Genomic DNA, 22094 nt, shown 5'->3' with positions numbered 1-22094 from the left:
CAGCATTCCAAAGACACACGGCCGTGGTTTTGGTCCGCATCTGATCCACATTATTTGCGGATCGGATGCGGACCCATTCATTTCAACGGGGCTGCAAAAGATACGGACAGCACATTGTGTGCTGTCCACATCCGTATGTCCATTTTACGGCCCTGCCTAAAAAAATAGAACATGTCCCATTCTTGTCCGTTTTGCGGACAAGAATAGGCAGTTCTTAAAAACGACATTCCGATACGAAAAATGCAGAGTGCACATAGCGCTCATTGTGTTTTGTGGATCTGCAATTAGCGGACTACAGCCATGTGCATGAGGCCTTACGCTAAAATACATGGGGGGTCGTTTATAAAGACTGGAATTTTACGATGGTCATTAATCGCCCCCCCCCCAACACACGCGCGCGCGCCTCTCGTCATAAATTAGTCGCATTCTCTGGCAGTCTGTGCGCCTGCAGTAGTTCTTCGCCAACATTTTTGCCTGCTTCCAGGCGTAAATGTTAGTAAATTTGCCAGGATATTCCGGGCCCCATCCCAAGTGGCAAGAGTGGCATAAAAACGATGTCGCACGGGCATTTAAAAGGGCGCAAAACCGGGTCATGTGACTTTTTTATGCCAAAAACTAGCTACGGATGTTAGTAAATGACTCCCATTATCTTAACCAGACTAGAAAGTGTGTAGAGGACAGTGTGGTGTCCTCACCTCTGCTTTGACATCGGCCCTGGGGCGGAGGTCGTGTGGTCTCCGTTTTGGCGGCAGGGGCGAATCTGAGAGGTCTGTATCTATCAGATATACATCCATACGTCGTATGTATTCTGCCGCAGATGGAAAGTTTGCTTTCATGAAGATATTTCCAGATTGAAACTGGGCCCCTCATCCTGGATTCAGTGTCCGGTTGCCCACCCCCCCACCCTCCGATCTGCTGCTCTGTGTCTAATCAGGGACTCGCCGGCTCTGCTATTTATAGGAGCCTGTATGGCTAACAAACGGCTCCTCTCATTTACTGGGGGGAATATTTCACCTCTTCAGAGGCCTCGCTTACACGAATGTTTATGCGCATGAAGGAGCTAAGTCTTTCATTCCCAATTAAATATTAATGAGTTTGGATTTGCATCCATTTGTCCTTCGAGCGGCCGGATTATTAATTAGCAGAGTAATAACGCGCCGCGTGTGAAAAAGGACCACAGTCGCTCTGAAGTGTCAAATCTACGAGTGTGCTGCCAAATTGAATTATACCGTGCAACACTTAACCGGCCTCAAGTATTTATTCTGCCGTTTGTCCCGCCAGGCGATCAGCGACGTTCCCCGGAGGTTTTGGGAGGGGAGGGGGAGGGGGTGCCAGGGTCCGTCCGTCCCGTAGACCCCCGCAGCACAAACCATCATTAGACTGTGAGACATCTTTGCCTACGAGACGCTGATGCTCATTTAACCTGAGATAATTCTCACAAGAAGCTGTGATTTACTGGAGCAGGGAAAGTCATATGTGCCGCGCGATAACGTCTTATGGCGCCCGGCGCTCCTTATCTATTTGTAGATTGCCGCCGATTGTGAAGAAAATGGGGAAGAAAGCGGAGAAGAATGGGAATGCTTGTCGTGTATGAAACGTGGTGCATATATTGTTACATTGTATCCGAGGGGGTCGTGAAGTTCAGGAAACCCATTAGGCGACTTTCACACTAGCGTTTTTGCTGGATGCGGCAGGGTTCAGCATAAACGCTTCCGTTACTGATAATACAACCGTCTACATCCGTTATGAGCGGATCCGGTTGTATTATCTGTAACGTAGCCAAGACAAATCCGTCATTAACTCCATTGAAAGTCAGTGGGGGACGGATCCGTTTTCTATTGTGTCTGAGAAAACAGATCCGTCCCCATTAACTTGCATTGTGGGTCATAACGGATCCGTCTTGCTCCACATCCCATGATGGAAAGAAAACCGCAGCCTGCTGCGCTTTGCTCTCCGGTATGAGAACGGAATGGACTGCATTTTGAAGCGTTACATTCTGTTCAGTTCAGTTACATTTTGTCCCCATTGACAATGAATAGGGACAAAACGGAAGCGTTTTTTTCCGGTATTAAGATCCTATGACGGAAAATAGAGACGCTAGTGTGAAAGTAGCCTTAAAATACCCCAGTAGAAGATTCGGACTTAGGGCTCATACATACGACCGTGTTTTTTGTCCGCATCTGATCCGCATTTTTTGCGGGTCGAATGTGGAACCATTCATTTCAACAGGACCGCAAAAGATGCCGACAGCACACCGTGTATCTCCGTTCTGCGGCCCCGCAAAAATGTCCTGTTCTTGCCCCTTTTATTGAGAGGTCATAAACACTTATTTAACCTACATTCTTATCAGTAAGATAAGAACTGAGCTACAATGAGTGTTTATAATGTCAGAGAGCAGAGATAAGGAGCCTGTCTGCTCCCCAACTGACGGAAAAGACAGGAAACCCACAGGCTGCTACTAGGGCATCTCAGCTCTGTACACAAAAAAGGACTCCATATTTTTTAATAAAGACCAATTGAAAAAATGATTTTTAGCTCAAAATGAGCACAATTTAATTTTAAAAAAAATTGCCCAAAGGTGTACATAGCCTTTAAAGGGGTTTTCTGGGTTCTGTCTCTGAACCCAGACATCCCTCCATTTTCACCCCGGCAGCCCCCCTGACGTGAGCATCGGAGCAGTTTATGCTCCGATGTTCTCCTTTGCCCTGCGCTAAATCGCGCAGGGCAAAGGCATTTTTTGGAGATCCGGTGACGTACCGGGGCTCTCCATGGGGCTGCCAGGAACCCGGTCATGTCACCGGCACTGATGAGCGGGATCTAGCGCTGCTTTAGCCAGTAAAATGGCTAGGCCAGCGCTAAAGCCCGCCTATCAGAGCCGGTGACGTCACCGAACACACCGCCGGGCGGAAATTTCCACCCGGCAGTGTGTTATTGAAAACAAAAGAACCCATGCCCTGCGCGATCTAGATGCATGAGATGCTCCGATGCTAGCCTCAGGGGGGCTGCCTGGGTGAAAATAAGGGTATGTCCACGTTCAGCTTTGAACCCAGACAACCCCTTTAAGTCTAATTTACTTTGTTGCTACTGTAAAAGGTTGCAGCTTTTCCACAGGCTTTTCTGATTCAGGATGTTGATGGGTTATCCTCAGGGTAGTCCATCGATATATCGGATTGGTTAGGGTCTCCACCAGCGTTGCTCAACTGTTTGAGGGAGTTGTAGCGCGAGCGGTGTAGCCTCTTCCTTGTACCTCTGTCTGTTGCATGCGCCCTACTTAGGATAGGTTTACACCCACAACCAGTTTTCTGCCTTACAAAAACTACTGTGTGCAACAGCTTTTGTCCGACAGCCAGCATTTCAGATCCCATTATGGTAATTCTGCTTGGCTGGTGAGCCTTCCCCTTAATATTGCATCTTCAAGCCTTTCTTTTGAATGGGGTGAACTGCAATACTCTGCATCGCCCCTACTTAAAGTCAGACCCCCTGATATCTGATATTGACGGCCTTTCCTGATGACCCGCCACCAATATCCTTAATCAGAAAACCCTAAGGTCCTAAGATTGAAATCTCCATGAATCAGCCAGAGCAGAAAGTATCTACAAGGACATTTGTCCATGGAGGACCAGGCACATCCATGTTTTACACATGTGACTATTGTGTAATGCCTAATTTCTCCTGTGGAGGCACTGTTAGAGAATTACTCACTTGCTTGCCAGGTTTTCCAGCACTGGGGGTCCATCAGTGGTACACAGTCAGTGATTATGGGGACTCTCCTTTTACAAAAAGATATTTTCTGTTCCTTTTATATCAATGGGCTGTTCTCCACATAGGCCGTCAATATCTGATCCAACACTCTGCACCCCGCCCATCAGCTGTTCTGCAGTAGCTCCGGAACTACAGCTCCATCCTTTGTGTAGTGGACGGAGCCCGTTACTGTAGCGCAGTAGTTCCGGAGCTTTCTCAAAACAGCTGATCGGCAGGGGTGCGGGGTGTCGGACCCCTGCTGATCGGATATTGATGGCCTATCCTGAGAACTAGAAGAGAACCCTATTAAAGGGAATGTGTCACCAACAAATTTTTCCTGCCAAAACTAGATAGGAACCACATATCCTTTTTTTTTTCTAACCTATTTTTATTTTCTGAGTTGTTAGTTTTTCTTATTCTTTCGTTTTCAACATAATTATGGGGGCGGCCATCTTGATCCGAGCTACTCTAAACAGCATTTAGAGGCAGCCACATGGGCCATAGACACAATGGACAGGAGCTGACCTCATTGACTTCTATAAGAGAGCTATCTAGTGTGCAAAGTTCAGGAGGGAGAAGATAAGCTGTGATATCACCTATTATGAATAGTGGATCCTGTGTTATCTATATAGAGAGGTGATATCTGTCATTCTAATCCTGCCTATAACAATAAGCAGATAACTACAGTAATGTGATCTGTACAGACCAAGAAGTGGCGCCTATTATTAGTCGTAGTGGCCAGTGATAAAACTGCAGGATTTTATGTTTTGTGTTTTTTTTTTTTTTTATTTTTTTTTTTATATATAGACATTGACATGGAAAATTAAAAATAACCACCGAAAATTCCTTAAGATACATTTAGCATAAGTAGGTCATTTTCCGATGACACATTTCCTTGAATGGAACGTTTTTCACCTTTCTAATATCGCACTCGTTGCGTTTTTCATTATAGGCCGTTAATTATGTCAGTTTATCCCCTGTCTGTGACTGATATTGTTGTCTCCCATGGGAACCCTCCGTAATGATGTGTATTCTATATGTGCGGGTGCTACGTAGTATCCTATAATTGCCGCGATCTGCCGCTTCACCCTCTGCGCTCCTTTACATTGTACTGGAGAGGCGTTATGACCGGATAAATCACATTCATACATCTGACGGATGGACTCCGGACCGCCTGGGAGCATATACAGAGGAGGCGAGCGTTACAACCAGGGCTTGTAAGCTTGGTGACCTATATAAATCTTTTTTTTTTTTCCTCCAAGCTTGCCGGTCCTGGGAGCGATGCCGCTCGGCTCCCTTCTCCTTGGAACAAATGTATAAATCCCCTCTTGGAAGCGGCGCTCCATACGTGGTTTAATTAAGGGGAAGGAATCATTGCTCTGTGCGCGAGAACCTACAGCACGAGCCTTGTGCTTTATAACTGAAGAGATCCCGTTCTTTATAACCCACTGCGCGCTTTACGTCAGGCATTGGAGCAGGCACTCTTAAAGGGACAGTCCACTTCTAGGCAAATATAACATCCTATCGCATCGTTTTCCTCACCCCATCCACTACTGCATTCAGAATTTCACAGTTAATCTCTGTTAATTTTTTAAAGGGTCCTATGTGCCTGTCAGTCTGTGAGCTAAAGAACCTGGACTCCATTGTCTAGAAAATTGGATACATTTATAGCAAACCCTCAGCTGTGAGAAGTGCTAGGTCTGTATTTGTATATATTTTTATCATAAATATTAAACCTGATCAAGTTGTAATTCTTGATTCCATCAGCAGAACAGTGAGTGCAGCTCTGGAGTATAATACAGGATGTAACTCAGGATCAGTACAGGATAAGTAATGTAATGTATGTACACAGTGACTGCACCAGCAGAATAGTGAGTGCAGCTCTGGAGTATAATACAGGATGTAACTAAGGATCAGTACAGGATAAGTAATGTAATGTATGTACACAGTGACTGCACCAGGAGAATAGTGAGTGCAGCTCTGGAGTATAATACAGGATGTAACTCAGGATCAGTACAGGATAAGTAATGTATGTACACAGTGACTGCACCAGCAGAATAGTGAGTGCAGCTCTGGAGTATAATACAGGATGTAACTCAGGATCAGTACAGGATAAGTAATGTAATGTATGTACACAGGGACTGCACCAGCAGAATAGTGAGTGCAGCTCTAGAGTATAATACAGGATGTAACTCAGGATCGGTACAGGATAAGTAATGTAATGTATGTACACAGTGACTGCACCAGCAGAATAGTGAGTGCAGCTCTGGAGTATAATACAGGATGTAACTCGGGATCAGTACAGGATAAGTAATGTATTTACACAGTGACTGCACCAACAGAATAATGAGTGCAGCTCTGGAGTATAATACAGGATGTAACTCAGAATTAGTACAGGATAAGTAATGTAATGTATGTACACAGTGACTGCACCAGCAGAATAGTGAGTGCAGCTCTGGAGTATAATACAGGATGTAACTCGGGATCAGTACAGAATAAGTAATGTAATGTATGTACAAGTGACTGCACCAGCAGAATAGTGAGTGCAGCTCTGGAGTACAATACAGGATGTAACTCAGGATCAGTACAGGATAAGGAATGTAATGTATGTACACAGTGACTCCACCAGCAGAATAGTGAGTGCAGCTCTGGAGTATAATACAGGATGTAACTCAGGATCAGTACAGGATAAGTAATGTATTGTATGTACATAGTGACTCCACCAGCAGAATAGTGAGTGCAGCTCAGATTTGCTATGCCTGTGTCCGGGGATATGCTGGACATTTCCCTCTTCTCCAGTCTGTGGCTGCTCTTTATTGGCTCACGCTTGGCTCTAGTCCCAGGAGCTTGCCATCACTGGCCCAGGTTCCAGATTAGGGGTATCATCTTGGGAAGGACTTGAGCCGAGAACCCCTGAGCTGTGAGGACGCGGCAGAACATTGCTTGTTAGCGGCGGAGGGGAAGCGACAGGCAGTAAACTCTGAGCCTCACAAATCTCTCCATGAAGGAAGTGGCAAATGAGATCTATTTTCCCCTCAAGGGAGCCGGCATCTCTCGCTCCCATCACCTAAAATATATATGTATATGTATATCCCTTCCTTCGATAAATATCAGGCGTTTGTAGGGAGCGAGGGAGAGGATTGTGTCAGCGGCTGAAAAATGACATCTTTCAGGCCGTCTCTCTCCCGGCTGAAGGCGCCGCTGCCTCTCTCCGCATACTAATCGCCGTGGCGGGAAATCACAGTGTTTGATTGCAGCAGCCTCCCGGCCCGCGCGTTCCAAGGTCAGTAATGGAGCTGAGGAAAAAGCCCAAACAATTCCGTCATTGCATTAAGCGTCACCTCCGTGACACCACACGACCGTCCCTGTCAGGGCTTCACTGAGCGCAGGGCTCCTGTCCCAGGCGGCACCCCTCTAATGGCCGCAGAGACGAAGGACGGAGAGACGTCCTCGGATCTGTCACCATTAACCGTGACCTTTTCCTCGGTGACACCGACCTACAGTACATACCAAAAATGGCTGAATAGGTCCTTATTCACACGTCAGTGTTCGATCAGTGATTGTGAGCCACAGAGAGGTAAGGTATAAGCCCCCCAGCACACGAACGTGTGCACCCCGTGGTCGTGCTGCGGGCCGCAATGCACGAATACAGTCCGTGGGGCAGCCGCAGCGGATCGCGGACCCATTCACTTGAATGGGTCCGCGATCTAGCCGTTCCGCAAAAGAATAGGACATGTTCTATCTTTTTTCGGAATGGAAGTACGGGACGAAACCCCACGGAAGCACTCCGTAGTGCTTCCATAGGGTTCCGTTCCGTGCTTCCGTTCCGCACCATTCCGCATCTCCAGATTTGCGGACCCAGGAATGCCCACAGAACGGCACCCGTGTATTGCGGATCCGCAAATGCATTCCGCAATACGGCAACAGGAAGCACGCTGCCTAAAGGGGGCCTAAAGGAAAGATCTCCTCCTGTTCTGTGTCTCTGACCCGCACTGGGATTTGGCTCAAAATCACTGATGGAAAACACTGACGTGTGAATGAGGCCTAAAACTGATAGTGACTGAGACAATGTGACGACACATCTACGTGGTGGCGAAACGCCAGAACTGCTGTATCTAAGCCTGTCATATGTGAAAAGGTCTTCTGAGCTGCTGTATCCAGTCCTATCACGTGTGATACGGTCTGCTGAGCGGGCGCCTCCCCCCAGGGCCCTTTAAGAGTACTAGTACTTGTTTCGTGACACCAGTTGCATTGAAGCAACAAGGGCACAGGGCCCCTTTTAGTGATACTGTGGATAGTACCAAGGTGTAGGAATGCCAGAGTGGTGTTGGGGCGTCCTAAATGTCCCTTAATGTCGGTGCACGTGTCACGGTGCTCCTACCTGGATACGCTGGACACCAGGCGTTGGCCCTGAAGCAACAAAAGGGGGATTGTTGATGAAGGGGATGATTAAATAAATTGAGTCCAGACCTTGTGATGAAGTTCAATAACAGCTTTACTTTGCATAAACATTTCTCCAACAGTTTCAGGCTTTGACTTGGTTCCCAGCAGGCTTTAGTATTAACTCTGGCGGGCGAACACATTCAGCTATGCTACATCGGTTGCTCTCTGGCTCTGCTGTGCTGACAGGCTTAAATATAATCTCTGCTTCTGCAGGATGCTGTAACTTCTCTTTGTAGTGTGACTTTAGCTTAATCCAGGGAACTTGTCCTCCTGGCTTCAGAGGCTCCAAACTGTAGCCTCCACATCCAACAGAGCTGAAGGTGCTCTAGCTGCCCTAGACATAGCACGTCCAGCAGGGACGTGCACCTGCTGCACACCTTACCTATAGGAGGCGGTAAGCTGAACCTTCCCCTAGCAGGGGGTAAGCTAGACCGACCTCTAACTAAGACCCTCCCCTCCTTAGAGGGAGAACTAGAATGGAAGGAAGGCTCCATCCTCTGTAAATATAGCTCTGCCATGCTTGCTGCCACCTTCTGGTGAATCAGGTAAATTACATGAACAATAACAGTTACAAGAAATAAATATGCACAGTGTTTAGGACCTGACATAAATACACATGGTGACATGAGGTTAACCAATAAAGACAGTAGCAGGGTGCAGAAGTGGTAACACCACTATGGGGCGTTACATATCTAATTCTATCATGTGAGACACTGACTGCTGAGATGCTGTATCTAATCCTATCATGTGCGATACTGTCTGCTGAGCTGCTGTATCTAATCCTATCATGTGTGATACTGTCTGCTGAGACGCTGTATCTAATCCTATTATGTGTGATATTGTCTGCTGAGCTGAGTATCTAATCCTGTCATGTGCGATACCGCCTGCTGAGCTGCTGTATCTAATCCTGTCATGTGTGATACTGTCTGCTGAGCTGCTGTATCTAATCCTGTCATGTGTGATACTGTCTGCTGAGCTGCTGTATCTAAGCCTTCCATGCGTGATACTGTCTGCTGAGCCGCTGTATCTAATCCTATAATGTGCAATACCAAGTGAAAACCACGGAGCGCTACATTCTGGACTCCTAAGCCTCTGTATCTAAGCCTATATTGAGTAATTTGATGTGTTATTCACACTGCTGTATCTAAGCCTTCCATGTGTGATACTGTCTGCTGATCTGCTGTATCTAAGCCTATCATGTGTGATACTGTCTGCTGATCTGCTGTATCTAAGCCTATATTGAGTGATTTGATGTGTTATCCTATCCACACTGCTGTATCTAAGCCTTCCATGTGTGATACTGTCTGCTGAGCTGCTGTATCTAAGCCTATCATGTGTGATATGATGTGACAGCCACACAGCGCTACACTCTGGACTCCTGAGCTGCTGTCTATCCAGAGACGCCCACAGCACTACAATCCCCATCATTGCCTCCTTCTTTGGTTCCTATAGTACATGAGTAGTTGTGGAGTGTCCTGTGCAGGATCCCGGGGGCCATGATGGGGGTCATTTCTCGGCTGGAGACCCCTTGTACCTGTCTCTCAGGCATGGTCTCTTCTCCGTCTATCAGCAGACAAAGTGTGAGACCGCCGCACATCTCCTGCGCTGCATTATTCATCAGGCGGCCCCCGGGCGTCTCACAGACCGCTTTTTGTTTTACGCGGATCTTCTTCTTGGCTACACACTGGTCTCTTGTAATCTTGGTTCTGGCTTTTGAAGCTGCAGACGTCGGGAGTTTTAGCAGAATTTACACTGAACGTAAACTCTTCTCCAATTATGATGTCGTATACTCCAGTCACATCCAGAGCTGCGTGCGCAATTTGTATACATGCTTTGTGGTCAGTCATGTGACCTACCCACCGCCTGGCCGACCATTCAATTTATAGACTCTCCCTCGGTGGCAGACGTCCGGGGAGATAAGGCCTCTTGCACACGAACGCGTGCGCTCCGTGGCCGTATTGCGCACCGCATTTGTGGATCCGCAATGCGCGGGCACCGTTCCGTGTGCATTCCGCATCACGGATGCAGACCCATTCACTTAAATGGGTCCGCAAATCCGGAGATGCAGAACGGAAGTACGGAACCCTACGGAAGCACTACGTGGGGTTTCATCCCATAGTTCCGTTCCGCAAAAAGATAGAACATGTCCTATCTTTTTGCAGAACGACCGGATCGCAAACTCATTAAAGTGAATGGTTCCGCGATCAGCTGCGGCTGCCCCACAGACGGTGTTCGTGCATTGCAGCCCGAGTGTGCAGGAGGCCTAAGGATCAAACTCGGATTCTTTGGGGCAGCAGCTCACTCCCTTCTCCCCACTGAGCACACATGCACACTCGGCTGAGCTGGGACTCCATGTGTATTTAGGGGTGGGGTTTGGGAGAGATAGCTGTTGGCCGAACGAGGGTTAATGCATATGGCCGTCTTTACCCGAGATGTCAGGGGAGATAAGGATCGGGCAGTTGGGTTTGATCATGACAGCGGAGTCTAGCAGCTGCATTCTCCCCATTCAGAATACATGCACTTTCAGCCGAGCATGCATGTGTATGGGAAGGGTAGCCGTCACCCGAATGAGTCGTTACAGGGGCTTTGCTGCAATTCCTGGTATCGCCTTTCGTTGTGGGGCGTGCGCTGTAAATCGTCACGTTTTCGTGTTTTTTTGTTTTGTTACCTCCACCAGGGAGATGACAGCGGTTTTATTTTCTTCCTTTAAGATGAGCCGAGGCTTTCCTTGTAAGACGGAGCAGACAGCGCGATCTGTATACTCGGCACGAGGCCGGCAGGGAGCCACCGAGCCAGAAATACGAGTCAGCGGCGAGAAATATGAGTCAGAGACAAGGCGAGATGCTATCGGGCGCGCCGGACGCAGCCTTCAGATGCTATCACGCCGGCGTACTTTATAACCCATATAAGCCAGTCTCCTCCAGTGTCTTCCGAGAGGGGGCAAAGACGAGAAGGCGGCGAGTCTGAGCTCGGGGAGACAGCAGAAGCTATTAAGCATCTCGGGGAGAATTAATGATCCTAACGGGGGTCCAGACGCGGCCATTAATCCCACCGTGTGCCCCCAGCTCAGGTCAGGAAAACTATTAAGGAAGTGCAGAGTATTTCAGCAGAAGAGAGCAAAGTGTCCGGAACGATAGAGACGCCCAAAGATTTACACCCAATGCCACAAAAGACCGTCGGATGTGTCTGAACTGTCTCTTTTAGAGAGGTGACACTGATAAGAGGCTGATGTAGAACTGTCTGATCTAGAGAGGTGACACTGCTATAGGAGACTGATGTAGAACTGTCTCTTCTAGAGAGGTTACACTGATAAAAGAGGCTGATGTAGAACTGTCTCTTCTAGAGAGGTAACACTTATATAGGAGACTGATGTAGAACTGTCTCTTCTAGAGAGGTGACATTGATTAGAGACTGATGCAGAACTGTCTCTTTTAGAGAGGTGACATTGATATGAGACTGATGTAAAACTGTCTCATCTAGAGAGGTGACATTGATAAGAGACTGATGCAGAACTGTCTCTTTTAGAGAGGTGACATTGATATGAGACTGATGTAAAACTGTCTCATCTAGAGAGGTGACATTGATAAGAGACTGATGCAGAACTGTCTCTTTTAGAGAGGTGACATTGATATGAGACTGATGTAAAACTGTCTCATCTAGAGAGGTGACATTGATAAGAGACTGGTGTTGAACTATCTCATCTAGAGAGGTGACACTGATAAGAGGCTGATGTAGAACTGTCTGATCTAGAGAGGTGACACTGCTATAGGAGACTGATGTAGAACTGTCTCTTCTAGAGAGGTTACACTGATAAAAGAGGCTGATGTAGAACTGTCTCTTCTAGAGAGGTGACATTGATATGAGACTGATGTAGAACTGTCTCTTTTAGAGAGGTGACATTGATATGAGACTGATGCAGAACTGTCTCTTCTAGAGAGGTGACATTGATAAGAGACTGGTGTTGAACTATCTCTTCTAGAGAGGTGACACTGATAAAAGAGGCTATTGTAGAACTGTCTCTTCTAGAGAGGTGACATTGATAAGAGACTGATGCAGAACTATCTCTTCTAGAGGGGTGACATTGATATGAGATGGATGTAGAACTGTCTCTTCTAAAGAGGTGACATTGATAAGAGACTGATGCAGAACTGTCTCTTCTACAGAGGTGACACTGATAAGAGACTGATGTAGAACTGTCTCTTCTAGAGAGGTGACACCGATAAAAGAGGCTATTGTAGAACTGTCTCTTCTAGAGAAGTGACACTGATAAAAGAGGCTGATGTAGAACTGTCTCTTCTAGAGAGGTGACATTGATATGAGACTGATGTAGAACTGTCTCTTTTAGAGAGGTGACATTGATATGAGACTGATGTAGAACTGTCTCTTTTAGAGAGGTGACATTGATATGAGACTGATGTAAAACTGTCTCATCTAGAGAGGTGACATTGATAAGAGACTGATGCAGAACTGTCTCTTCTACAGAGGTGACACTGATAAGAGACTGATGTAGAACTGTCTCTTCTAGAGAGGTGACACCGATAAAAGAGGCTATTGTAGAACTGTCTCTTCTAGAGAAGTGACACTGATAAAAGAGGCTGATGTAGAACTGTCTCTTCTAGAGAGGTGACATTGATGAGAGACTGATGTAGAACTGTCTCTTCTAGAGAGGTGACATTGATAAGAGACTGTAGAACTGTCTCTTCTAGAGAGGTGACACTGATATAGGAGACTGATGTAGAACTGTCTCTTCTAGAGAGGTGACACTGATAAGAGAGACTTCATACTACTGAACTGTCTCTTCTAGAGAGAAAACATTGATTAAAAAAAAAGACTGATGTACAGGTGTCTCTTCCATAGAGGTGTCACTGATCCAAGGAGGAGACACTGGTCCAAAGAGCTTCTCTGATGTAGAACTGTCTCTTCCATATGGGGGGACACTAATCCAAAGACTGTCTGATGTGGAATTGTCTCTTCTAGAGAGGTGACACTGCTGTCTGATGGAGTAATTTCTTTGCTGTACGAGAGACCATGACAGTTGGGAATGGGATTCATTGCTGTCTCTTCTTATATATAGATGTCTCTTGTAGAGAGATGACAGTGCTCTGAGAGACAGTCTGATGTATATCATCTATTCTAGAGAGCAGAAAACAGGTGATATATTGTCTTCTAGAGAGTTAACACTGCTGAGAGAGCCTCATCTATCGCTCTCTTCTAGAGAGATGACTCTTCTCTGAGAGACAGTCTGATGTCTTAAAGAGGAATAAAGAGACCTAGTAAAATCTGTATAGAGAGGACACACCTTGACAAACAGTCCAGGATGCTGTGGTCTCTTCTAGAGATGGAGTCAGTTCTGGAGACGGTGGAGGTGTCTCTTCTAGAAGAGGAAGAGATTGTGTCTCTTCTGCAGAGGTCACGCTGAACATAGATACATCTCTTCTCCGCTCTGCTGTCTCTTCCAGGGAGGTGATACTATCCTAAGAGACCGTTTGATTAAATGTGGTCTCTCTGGTAGAAGATCATGATTTAGTGTCGTTTGTTTCTGGAGAAGTGACAGCGCTGACATTCAGCACGATTTAATGCTGTCCACTAGAGAGCTAACCAAGAGACTGTCATTTCTAGAGAGAAGACAGCAGTAAATCAAGCTGTCTCGTGATGTTCCAATGTCACAGTGCACAGGAGGTGAGTCAGACGTATCTGTCTCTTCTAGACTGATGACAGAGCTAGTCAAGAGACAGTGTGCTATGAGGCGTCTCTTTGTAGGTGACCATACCGTGGCCGTCTGATGAAGGCCATGTTCACACATCACGGATAGGCTGCTCATTTTTGCTGCAGTTTCGCTCTGTAACGTGTGGTGGAATATGTGATGGACTCTTTTGGTAGATGTGGACTTACCTTTGGCCTCCTGCACACGACCGTATTTTGCATCCGTGTCCGTTACGCGTTTTTTGTGGATCGCACATGGACCTATTCATTTCTATGGATCCGGATTACTCACGGAAGGCGTCTGTATTTTGTGATTCCTCGGTTTGTGGACCATAGCACAGACGTGAAGCCTTAAAGAGTCCTCAATATCTCAATAGATGAGGGGGTCAACAACCTTCAACACTCTAGCTGTTGTCAAACTACAACTCCCAGCATGTTCCATTTACTTCTATGGAAGTTCTGAGAACAGTCGAGCAGGTGTACCTGCTGGGAGTTGTAGTTGAAACAACAGCATGAGTTTTGCAGGATGTTAATCCCTTCGAGTCACTCTGTCTTGCAGAAGACATGGAGAGATGGAAGATCATTTTAAAGTGGAGCTCCGGCCAAAGATGAACATATGCTCCAGTATCTGAGTGCGTGCTACATTCTGATCTCCCGGTCATCTCCTCAACCTACAAACCTATAGGATTACATCAGCATGTTTTTGTTTTGTTTTTTTCCCAAGAAACATGCTTTCTACACCCATGCATCAAAATCTTGCAGCGTGCACTAGGTTGAGGTCCATCGCATGCCCCCCGTAAACCATTCCCTATCTCTCCGGACCAGAAGGCTCCTCCTGCAAGGGACTGGGACAAGTGGCAACGCTCAGCCGAAGCGGAGGGTACACGGGTCTGTTCTCCGGCTTTTGCCTAGGCTGCCACCTGAGGTGTCAGCTGGAGCTCAACAAACTAGGTCTGGACTCTCACCGGATGGAGAGCCCAAGAGGTTCTGCAAGGGTTGAGGACCCTGAAGGCCACATCAGCATGTTCTTCAGGCTGCATCCTCCCCCTGGCAATCCGTGTGGCTGCCCAGCCATTGTCCTTCCCTTTGGATGCAGTGAGACTTGAAGAGAGACGAGTTGGGCTCACAATAGGCAAGAATGACCATGGCCTCCACACCTGAGCCTGCTGGGAACAGTACTTCTGGAGGGAAGGAAGGTCCCGGCAGAGTATTGCTGTCGTAGTGTCTGCAGAAATGAGTGAAAATGCTTTTTTTTTTTTCTGGCAAAATTCACACTCTGTTTTCAAGTCGGGATTAAACTCAAAATCATTCAGAAATAACAATGTGTAATGAAAAACGCGTTGATGCATTGTTTGATTTTATAGGTGGATGACAAAGCCCTTTGGGACTACAAGACCATCCAGAATCAGCCAAGTAGATCTCTATGTTGCAGGGCTTAGAGGGAGTTTCCCAAGTGTTTGATATTGATGGAATATCTTCAGGAGAGGTCAACGCCGATCAGCAGCCTCCTCTCAACTTATCAAGCACAGCGCCGCCTAGTTGATAGCGGCCGTGCTTAGTATTGCAGCTCAGCCCCATTCACTTGAATGGGACTGATCTGCACCAAGGCTATGTGACCGATAAACTTGATGTCAATGACCTAGGAAGAGGCCGCAGGGCTTACCGGAGGGCCACCGCCTATTCAAACAGCTGATCGGCAGGGGTGTCGGGAGTCAGGCGCTTACCGATCTGATATTGATGACCTATCCTGAATGTAAGCCATCAATATGAAAATCTTAGACAACCCCTCTAAGATACATTTACACGTGCAGATCTAGCAGGCAATTATTGAGAAGAGACCGTTCCTTCCCGATTACTGCCTGCTCGTCACTGGAGGAAAAAACTGCATTTACAGCCAGGTCCATAAATATTGGGACATCAACACAATTCTAACATTTTTGGCTCTATACACCACCACAATGGATTTGAAATGAAACAAACAAGATGTGCTTTACCTGCAGACTGTCAGCTTTAATTTGAGGGCATTTACATCCAAATCAGGTGAACGGTGCAGGAATTACAGCAGTTTGCATCTGTGCCTCCCACTTGTTAAGGGACCAAAAGTAATGGGACAGAATAATAATCATAAATCAAACTTTCACTTTTTAATACTTGGTTGCAAATCCTTTGCAGTCAATTACAGCCTGAAGTCTGGAACACATAGACATCACCAGACGCTGGGTTCCATCCCTGGTGATGCTCTGCCAGGCCTCTACTGCTACTGTCTTCAGTTCCTGCTTGTTCTTGGGGCATTTTCCCTTCAGTTTTGTCTTCAGCAAGTGAAATGCAGCTCAATCGGATTCAGGTCCGGTGATTGACTTGGCCATTGCAGAACATTCCACTTCTTTCCCTTAAAAACTCTTTGGTTGCTTTTGCAGTATGCTTTGGGTCATTGTCCATCTGCACTGTGAAGCGCCGTCCAATGAGTTCTGAAGCATTTGGCTGAATATGAGCAGATAATATTGCCCGAAACACTTCAGAATTCATCCTGCCGCTTTTGTCAGCAGTCACATCATCAATAAATACAAGAGAACCAGTTCCATTGGCAGCCATACAAGCCCACGCCGTGACACTGCCACCACCATGCTTCACTGATGAGGTGGTATGCTTAGGATCATGAGCAGTTCCTTTCCTTCTCCATACTCTTCTCTTCCCATCACTCTGGTACAAGTTGATCTTGGTCTCATCTGTCCATAGGATGTTGTTCCAGAACTGTGAAGGCTTTTTTAGATGTCGTTTGGCAAACTCTAATCTGGCCTTCCTGTTTTTGAGGCTCACCAATGGTTTACATCTTGTGGTGAACCCTCTGTATTCACTCTGGTGAAGTCTTCTCTTGTTTGTTGACTTTCACACATACACTTACCTCCTGGAGGGTGTTCTTGATCTGGCCAACTGTTGTAAAGGGTGTTTTCTTCACCAGGGAAAGAATTCTTTAGTCATCCACCACAGTTGTTTTCCGTGGTCTTCTGGGTCTTTTGGTGTCGCTGAGCTCACCGGCTCGTTCCTTCTTTTTAAGAATGTTCCAAACAGTTGTTTTGGCCGCACCTAATGTTTTTGCCATCTCTCTGATGGGTTTGTTGTGTTTTTTCAGCCTAATGAAGGCTTCACCGATGGTGACAGCTCTTTGGATCTCATCTTCAGAGTTGACAGCAACAGATTCCAAATGCAAATAGCAGACTGGAAATGGACTCTGGACCTTTTATCTGCTCATTGTAATTGGGATAATGAGGGAATAACACACACCTGGCCATGGAACAGCTGAGAAGCCAATTGTCCCATTACTTTTGGTACCTTAACAAGTGGGAGGCACAGATGCAAACTGCTGTAATTCCTGCACCGTTCACCTGATTTGGATGTAAATACCCTCAAATTAAAGCTGACAGTCTGCAGTCATTTCAAATCCATTGTGGTGATGTATAGAGCCAGAAATGTTAGAATTGTGTCGATGTCCCAATATTTATGGACCTCACTGTACATGCAGCGATCGCCTCCACTGTAGGGGGACAAGTGATCGCTACTGCAGTCACTCCTCATAGTAACACAGTTTATAAGGCCGAAAAAAGACATCTGTCCATCCAGTTCATCCTGTTATTTTGCAAGTATTTTGCAAAAAAAAAAAAAACCTGTGAGGTAGAAACCAATTTTCCTCACTTTAGGCATCAGAATAACTCCCTGGACCAACGACCCCTCTCTAGTAGCTATAGCCTGTAATATTATTACCCTCCATAAATACGTCCAGGCCCCTCCTGAATTCCTTTATAGTACTCACCATCACCACCTCCTCAGGCAGAGAGCTCCATAGTCTCACTGCTCTTACCGTAAAGAATCCTCTTCTATGTTTGTGTACAAACCTCCTTTCCTCCAGACGCAGAGGATGTCCCCTCGTCACAGTCACCGTCCTGGGGATAAATAGATGATGGGAGTGATCTCTGTACTAACCCTCTTGCAGATTCTTTTTTTCTGGAATGATCAGGAACCAGCTTTCATTCTAACATTCGTTCCCGATAATTGCCCCTTGTAAACCCGCCATTAGTTTTGCTGAAGATTTTGCAACCAGGGACCTGGATTACTGGGCGGCACAAAATAATTCACCCTCCTGTCCCCCAGGACACAATGTGACAACCCTCAGCAATAGATAGGGTAGATCATCAGTTCTGGGTCGACATAATGGCTCCTGATTCTGCAGATTCCTCGTCTTCCCGTAGCATTTCTCCAGGGAACATCTATTTTTAGGACACAAATGGGATTTTTTTTTCTTCTTTTTCCATCTTTTTTTTCTTTGCCTAGCTCATTAGAAGTAATCACAGTCAGAATTTTAGCAGCTGCCGTCATGTCCTCTTCTGGTGGACGTCCGGCACCTCAGGTCTTACACAGACAACACGACGCAAATGCAATAGACGCTGCTTTAACCCTTTGATCCAGTTTGCTCTTTTGTCTCGGTGGTTACAATGTTGCAACATTCGTATCATCACAATAAAAATCATGTTCCTGAAATGGCAGAAATTTTAATCATTTTTTTTCCCTGTTGTACGTCTGACCCTTTTGACCTACGCCGCCACTACCGCAGCAGAACCTCGTGGAGCCACCGCTTTGTTCATCTTGCCTTCGTTTTGTATGCGGCTGATTTGCATATGACCTGCCAGATGCAAATGAATCTTGTTTGTGAGAATGAAAAGATTTTTTTTTTCCCCCTTTTTAATGCGTTTAATGGATGCCAGCTCTCTTTAGTTAACCCTTACACTTTCAAAGGCAGGAACTTTTTGAAGATGTAAGGATCCCCTAGGCAGAGATACCCCGCACCCCCCCAAAGTGGAGAATCGCTGGAGAAGCAGAATGTGCATTTGCTGAGTCAGGGAGGGCTGAGCATTTGGCAGGTGTAATTATTGCAGGGAGGCTCCTGCCGGGGTGCTTGTTGAGTGTTTTGGGGCCACTTCACAGATAATTGCTTTTTCTTTCGAGAATGAAACCATTTAGCCAATCTGAAGACAAAGGGATTGTGCGCTGATGTTACCTTCAGTGTCAGATGAGGGACAAGATGGAGGATGTGTCAGATTTCTTAATATTTTCCAAAACCATGGACTCAGAACAGATGCAGAATTATCCAACTTTCTTCCTCACTAAACCAGCCTGCGCTGTGGACATCTTTGCACAGATTTTTTTAAATTCATGATGCAAAATGAAGTAACTTGATAAATAGTCTTTATTAAAAATTCCCTACCATTTCCTTCTGCATAGTATGTGCAAGACCTTCACCTAGCTGGTGCTGCTGCTGAGTCTCACATTAAAATGTTAGAGCTCTACTCCTATCTATTGTCTCTCTCTCCGCTCTCCCCTTCTCTTCTTTTATTGTTAGAGATGGCAGCAGGGAGGGAGAGGAGGTTGTATATGGCAGATCAGAGTGTGGAGAGGGGGCAGAGGATCCAGGGAGGCCGTACATAAGGAGGAGAGCACATAAAAGACTTTCTGGATGAAAATCACATAAGCAGTGTTCAGAAAAAGCAGAGCACATTCAGCAAACTCTACAGGGAGGCAGAAAGGAATTGCACACTCCTTAGTTTAACCCTGGGTTCACACTTGAGCGTTTTACAGCGCGTTCCTACGCGCTGTAAAACGCTCAACAAGGAGAAACCAATGATTCCCTATGGGAATGGTTCTCACCTGGGCGTTTTACAGCGAGTACGATCGCGCTGTAAAACGCCCGACGCCCCAAGAAGTACATGAGCTTCTTTGGGGCGTCTTGTCGCGCGTTCCCATACATAGACTTTCGGGAACGCGCGACAATGGGCGTTCGCTTGTCTCTGTATGCGCGATTGCAAACGCCGGTACAATCGCGCATACAGAGCGCTCCATCGCGAATGCTCAGGTGTGAACCCAGGGTAAAGTGAGAAGAGATCCATCTTGGTCTTTACAAGGGGAAATCTGTTTACGAATGAAGCTGCACTGATACATGAGAGCTAGTGTAAGCATCAGTATTCTGGATACACAGATCCAGCGTATATTACTAGGAGGGGCGCATCTTCATGAGAAAAGTATGAAGGTAGCAGCAGGTTACAAACTGAATGTCAAGGGGTCTGAAAATGAACAAAGGAATGAAGATTGCAGCTTGAAACTTAGTAAACTTAGTGCAACTTTTATTTATATTTTTTTACTCAAGGTTACCACTAGAATATGTAAAAATCTTTTCCTTTTTTTGCTACAAAAGTTTTGCTTCTATGATACCGAGCTCCAAATCCCCAGTATAAAGCATTAAATGCTACATGTAGCCACCACAAGAGGGCGTTCTAGAACGTGAGACATACTTCTTAAAGGGCATCTGCCAGCAGTTTTGTACCTATGACACTGGCTGACCTGTTACATGTGCGCTTGGCAGATGAAGGCATCTGTGTTGGTCCCATGTTCCTATGTGCCCGCATTGCTGAGAAAAATAATGTTTTATTATATGCAAATGAGCCTCTAGGAGCAAAGGGGGCGTCACCATTACACCTAGAGGCTCTGCTCTCTCTGCAACTGTTGCATCCTCTACACATTGATTGACAGGACCAGGCAGTGAAAACGGCATCATGCTTGGCTCTGTCAATCACAGTGCAGACGGTGCTGCAGTTGCAGAGAGAGCAGAGCCTCTAGGTGTAACAGCAACTCCCCCGTTGCTCCTAGAGGCTCATTTGCCTATAATAAAACATATTTTAATTTGAAAAATTTTAAAACATTTCTCAGCAATGCGGGCACATATGAACATGGGACCAACACAGATGCCTTCAGCTGCCAAGCGCACATGTAACAGGTCAGCCAGTGTCATAGGGACAAATCTGCTGACAGATGCCCTTTAAGGATTGAGCTCAAAAGTAGCACAGTATGCAGTAGGCTCCTACACTCCCCCTAGTGGTGGCTGCAGGCAGACAGGATATTATTCTGTATTATTATTATTATCCTGTACTTCCAGGTCTTTGCAGAGGGTTTGGAGCTCATTATAACATCCATGGTGTCCGTGTCTTTCCATCTGTGATCTTCAGGGCTGGAGACTTCATTCGAATGATATTGCTAATTATTCCTGCGCTCGGTTTTGTTTCCCTTTCTGGCCGCAGGTTTTCTGTCTAATCGTCTAAATTCTGTGATTCTCTCATTTTGTCCTTTCTTCTTTGCTTGATTCTCCATAGAAGAGTGAAAAGCGGCAGCCTGGAGCCGTATCGACGGAGCCGAGCGCTGTCTTCAGTCTGCTCGCATGGCTTAGGGGTCTCTGCCGCAGAGGCTGACTGCGGATCTTATGGGTTTGAGCCATAGATGTTCCTGAGAACTGTTTCAACAATCAATATTGCTTGAATATAACCCTCATATCTATTTCCCAGTGTAAAAAGCTGTGATTTCTCTTATTGAGGGCACAAACTATACATAATAGTCCTCCTGCAGCTTTATTACTATTCTACACAGCCGTACCAGTATTACGCTGATAATAGGGGTCCTATGGTACTGGAGGGGAAGCACAGGAGGCATTGCTGCACACTGGGGCAGACTGTGACATTCAGGTGTTCGGGAAGTTGGATGATAACCCCCATCGGAGCTGTTCTGATGTACATACTGAATAGCCCCCCAAAGCAGATAATAGAGCAACTCATGTATTTTTGCTGCATGTTAGAGACCAGTCACTGACAGAATGTCTTCTTCCCTTCTAGGTTATTTAACGGTCACCATTGAGCCCCTTCCTCCGGTAGTGGTTGGAGATGCAGTGACTCTGAAATGCAACTTCAGGACAGATGGCAGGATGCGAGAAATTGTCTGGTACCGGGTAAGAAAACAGGTCATAAAGACATCCTCACTCTAGTCTACAGTCCCCCGACTTCCGCTATCCCTGGTAACTTGTCACCCATGAAGAGCAGCAAGGGATTAAAAAATGAAAGCCATAATCTCATGTGCTTAGTAAAGTGTAGAGTACAGCACTCCGGAATGTGTCTGAATGTGATGGAGAAATAGCCTTAAAGCTCATGTCCTCAATGTTCTTCTGGTGCAGTCACTGTGTACATACATTACTTATCCTGTACTGATCCAGAGTTACATGCTGTATTATACTCTAGAGCTGCACTCACTATTCTGCTGGTGGAGTCACTGTGTACATACATTACATTACTTATCCTGTACTGATCCTGAGTTGCATCCTGTATTATACTCCAGAGCTG

At 46.2% G+C, this 22094-nt stretch overlaps 1 protein-coding gene across 3 annotated transcripts in view; it reads left to right on the top strand.

Moving 5' to 3' along the window:
* Nucleotides 1-22094, top strand: part of IGSF21 (immunoglobin superfamily member 21) — a 492728-nt gene that overhangs the window by 98413 nt on the left and 372221 nt on the right. For 2 of the 3 annotated variants that reach the window (XM_044278639.1, XM_044278637.1), the window contains exon 2: nt 21594-21718. In XM_044278639.1, coding sequence (XP_044134574.1) covers nt 21594-21718 — 125 coding nt within the window. The remainder of the gene's footprint in view (nt 1-21593; nt 21719-22094) is intronic. The other variant, XM_044278638.1, reaches the window with a different exon arrangement.

The sequence above is a fragment of the Bufo gargarizans genome, chromosome 2, assembly GCF_014858855.1.
Source record: "Bufo gargarizans isolate SCDJY-AF-19 chromosome 2, ASM1485885v1, whole genome shotgun sequence".
NCBI lineage: Eukaryota > Metazoa > Chordata > Amphibia > Anura > Bufonidae > Bufo > Bufo gargarizans.
Note: the sequence above shows the minus strand (reverse complement) of the source record. Positions and strands in the feature narration are given on the sequence as shown.